At 56.1% G+C, this 4,411-nt stretch overlaps 1 protein-coding gene across 1 annotated transcript; it reads left to right on the forward strand.

Moving 5' to 3' along the window:
- Positions 1-3,147: 3,147 nt before the first annotated feature.
- Positions 3,148-4,035, forward strand: LOC138818642 (keratin-associated protein 5-4-like). The gene has a single exon (XM_070009619.1). The coding sequence runs from the start codon at positions 3,148-3,150 to the stop codon at positions 4,033-4,035; it is 888 nt and encodes a 295-aa protein (XP_069865720.1).
- The last annotated feature ends 376 nt before the right edge of the window (positions 4,036-4,411 follow it).

Consider the following 4,411-nt stretch of genomic DNA (forward strand, 5'->3'; position numbering starts at 1 on the left):
GGTTGTGGTGGTGGAGGGTGGAGGAGGTGAGAGGAGCAGGTGGAGAGAGAGGTGAGTGGTGTGGGGCCTCCTGGCCTGGCCTTTATGTGTGTGGCTTTCTGTAGGCGTGGTCACTGTGAGTGTGGCCTCTGTGGGCGTCGTCTCCCGTGGGTGTGGCTCTGTGGGCGTGGTCTCTCATGGGTGTGGCTCTGTGGGTGTGTTCTCTTGTGGGTGTGGCTCTCTGGGCGTGGTCTCCCGTGGGTGTGGCTCTGTGGGCGTGGTCTCTTGTGGGTGTGGCTCTCTGGGCGTGGTCTCCCATGGGTGTGGCTCTCTGTGGGCGTGGTCTCCCATGGTGTGTGGCTCCGTGGGGGTAGGACTGACTGTGGGTGTGGCCTCTGGGGCGTGGCTTCCAGGGGCGTGGCTTCCCAGGGCCATTCTGACTGATTTCTCCCATCTCCCCCCACATACAACTGTATTTCTATGCAAATTCCACCCTGTTCCAGTACAGCACTTTAGAATTCTTTTATTGTTACAAGGTGGTGTACAGTGGGCTTACACAGGCAGGTAATGCGTGCATTTCTGTTTGGACAGTGTCTCCCCCTCCTTCAGTCCTAGGTCTTCCCTCCCGTCCCCACCCACAGGTTGTACAGTCCACTTTAAGCATAGTGTCTGCTGATTACAGTATTTTAAAACCACACTTTTATCCACATCATTAGAGAGACTACTGGGAGAAGAAATGTCATATCCCACCCAGTGTCTACACCTGGTCACAGGCTCATTAATTTCACCTTTGTCCTCTTTCAGATCTGTAGGTACTGTTTTGTATACACATTTTATATATTCATAAATAGCATTCACCACAGTCAATGTTAGTGTGCGTGTGTGTATGTGTGTGTGTGTGTGTGTGTGTGTGTGTGTGTGTGTGTACACTGGCACCACCTACAGGCTGGCACTGGGGAATGAAATCGGGGATTGGATGCTGTCCCTGAACATCTTTCCTCAATGCTGCTAGCACCCTAGGAGTCTCACAACTTTCCTTCCTGGGCTGGTTTTGAACTGTGAGCCTCAGATCTCAGTCTCCTGAGTAGCTAAGATGACAGGCGTGAGCCACCGCCAACCAGCGATGTAGCTTTGAAATCTTCATGCCCTTCAAAGGTAGAAAGGGGTATCTCCTGAATTTCTTTCATTATTACTGTGGGTGTGGTTTGACTCTCAGGCAACTTACATGTCCTTTGACTTGTATTGTATTTACGGAGAAAACGAATTCCTTACCTCACGATGTCTTGTCTCCTATAGATGTGTATGTGTGGCCTCAATTTATGACACACTTTATGTTTCAAATTACATTTATTTCTGCATTGCTGGGGATGGAACCCGAAGGGCCTTGCATGTGGTAGGAAAATGCCCACAGACCCCAGTATAGGCCACTGAGCCTCATCCCCAGTCACTGAGCCACGCCCCCAGTCATGAGCCACACCCCCAGCCAGTGAGCTAAGCCATCAGTGAGCCACGCCCACAGTCACGGAGCCACGCCCACAGTCAGTAAACCAGGACCCCAGTCACTGGGCCTTGTCTCTAGGCACTTAATCCAAAATGTCACATCACAAACCATAACTATGTAAGTCTTCCTGGTCACTGAAAACACATCTTGTGAAGAAACCTATTAAATAATAAAAAGAGGAGGCTCACACCTGTAATCCTGCTCATCAGGAGGCAGAGATATGATGATTGTGGTTCAAAGCCAGCCCAACAGGAAGGTCCCTGAGACTTTTATCTACAATGAACCACCAGAACACTGGAAGTGGTGCTGTGGCTCAAGTGGTAGAGCGCTGGCCTTGAGCTGAAGAGCTGAGGGACAGCACCCAGGCCCAGAGTTCAGGCCCCATGAATGCAAAAAACAAACAAAAACAAAAAATTAATAGAAGGTGAACTAAATAGCATGAAATAAATTCCAAGCGACTCCATCTCTAAAACAACCAACAAAAAGCAGAATGGAAGAAGCAGGCATTCCAGTCCCAGGAGCTTCTGCCCAGGCCCTGAGGTCAAACCTAGGTGCCTGCAAATAATAAACAAATAAACGAATGAATACAAGCAAAGGAAATGTCAGGCCTCTCTCCAAACACAGAGAACAGGATACCACCTTGCCCACAACCACCGCTGTCTTCCCCACCGCCGGCCCCAGCCTCCTGTCCCTCAATGCTCCTCCCCTCCCCCAGCTTGAATACCCAGGCTGGCCCTTGTCTGCTGGAGGCACCTTCTCCTCTCCTCCACCACGGCCCCCTCCACGCCACCTCCACCATCGTGGACACAGTCAGCCACACTCCATGTGTGCATAGGAGCATCTCCATCATCTTCCTGTGGCTGCCGCAGCACCAGACCCCCAACCAGTGTCGGGCCAGGGCCTCCAGGGCTGGCACTGCTCCCGGCAATGGCTACACCCGGATTCAACCCACGGCACTGCCTAAATCCATGCAATCACAAGGAGCAGCGAGAAATCTTCGGTCCCAGCTCCGTGTGGGGCCCTCACTGTCCCGTGTGCCCCGTGGAGCCCACGCTGCCTCCGCCGCCCTCACAGGGGTCCGCGCAGCGCGTGCGCCCAGCCTCCAACCCCAGCTCCATCATGTCTTCAGAGAAGCTCCTTGCACACCAGCAGAGAGTCACGGCCAGAAACACTGGGACCTCAGATCCCGGGCCTCAATCCTCCTCATGTAACCAAGCCCCAAATCAGACATCAAAATAAAGAACTGAAGACCCAAAGCCACCGATGGAAAGCAGCCAGGACTGGAGCGTCCACTGTTAGTGTCGGGGTCAGCTTGAGGCAGGTGGGCACTGTGCAGGGTCATGAGGTCGAGCGAGCTGAGCCTGGGGGACAGGGAGCGCCAAGACACCTGACCAGATCACAGGGTCAGCAGAGAACCAGAAGAGCAAACAGACTGTAGGCAGCCGCCAGGAAACAGCTCCACACAGGAGGAAGTGCACGCGTGCCAGAACCAGGAAGAGACCGTGTGCCAGGACCAGGAAGTGACCACATGGCAGGACCAGGAAGTGACCTCGTGCCCAGTCCACACCTGACCCCACAGGGACATAAAGGCCAGGCCAGGAGGCCCCACACCACTCACCTCTCTCCACCTGCTCCTCTCACCTCCTCCACCCTCCACCACCACAACCATGAGCTGCTGTGTGCCAGCCTGCTCCTGCTCCTGCTCCCGCTGTGGCTCCTGCGGGGGCTGCAAAGGGGGCTGTGGCTCCTGCGGGAGCTGCAAGGGGGGCTGTGGCTCCTGTGGGGGCTGCAAGGGGGGCTGTGGCTCCTGCGGGGGCTGCAAGGGGGGCTGTGGCTCCTGTGGGGGCTGCAAGGGGGGCTGTGGCTCCTGCGGGGGCTGCAAGGGGGGCTGTGGCTCCTGTGGGGGCTGCAAGGGAGGCTGTTGCAAACCCTGCTGCTGTCAGTCCAGCTGTTGCAAACCCTGCTGCTGTGAGTCCTGCTGTTGCAAACCCTGCTGCTGCCAGTCCAGCTGTTGCAAGCCCTGCTGCTGCTGCCAGTCCAGCTGTTGCAAGCCCTGCTGCTGCCAGTCCAGCTGTTGCAAGCCCTGCTGCTGCCAGTCCAGCTGTTGCAAACCCTGCTGCTGTCAGTCCAGCTGTTGCAAACCCTGCTGCTGTGAGTCCAGCTGTTGCCAACCCTGCTGCTGTGAGTCCAGCTGTTGCAAGCCCTGCTGCTGTGAGTCCTGCTGTTGCAAGCCCTGCTGCTGTCAGTCCAGCTGTTGCAAGCCCTGCTGCTGCCAGTCCTGCTGTTGCAAACCCTGCTGCTGTGAGTCCAGCTGTTGCAAACCCTGCTGCTGTGAGTCCAGCTGTTGCAAGCCCTGCTGCTGTGAGTCCTGCTGTTGCAAGCCCTGCTCCTGCCAGTCCAGCTGTTGCAAGCCCTGCTGCTGTCAGTCCTGCAAGCCCTGCTGCTGTCAGTCCTGCTGTTGCAAACCCTGCTGCTGTCAGTCCTGCTGTTGCAAACCCTGCTGCTGCCAGTCCAGCTGTTGCAAACCCTGCTGCTGTGAGTCCTGCTCTTGCTAAACTGCTGTGCCCCCGTGTGTTGCCAGTGCAAGGTCTGAAATGACAGAGTCGAGTCTCTAGGTAAGTCACCCAGACTGCTCCCTGGGAAGGTCTCTGGCCCACTGTTCCTGGTGTATTTCTGCCTGCAGCTCTCTCCTGCTCTCCCTCTCCTGCCTGAGGACAGCACTGGTGCCCATGGGCCTGGCTCTTCTTGGCCTTGCCACGCTCTTCTCAGAAGAGCCGCATATTGTAACCACAGCCCTCTGGAGACCCGTGCCCTCTGGCCTTTCTGGCTCTTTCCCACTAACCGGGAGCCGGTCCTCAGCAGGGCTGGGCCAGGCCTGAGGTAGCAAGTGAAGAAATGCTTGGCCCTCATCCCAGCTTCTCTGCAAACCCC

This window comes from Dipodomys merriami, unplaced genomic scaffold (genome assembly GCF_024711535.1).
Source record: "Dipodomys merriami isolate MVZ:Mamm:240054 unplaced genomic scaffold, mDipMer1.0.p SCAF_78, whole genome shotgun sequence".
NCBI classification, from domain to species: Eukaryota; Metazoa; Chordata; class Mammalia; order Rodentia; family Heteromyidae; genus Dipodomys; species Dipodomys merriami.

Excerpts from the sequence above, each read along its gene's own strand:
- LOC138818642 (XM_070009619.1), top strand. The coding sequence starts at position 3,148 with ATGAGCTGCTGTGTGCCAGCCTGCTCCTGCTCCTGCTCCCGCTGTGGC.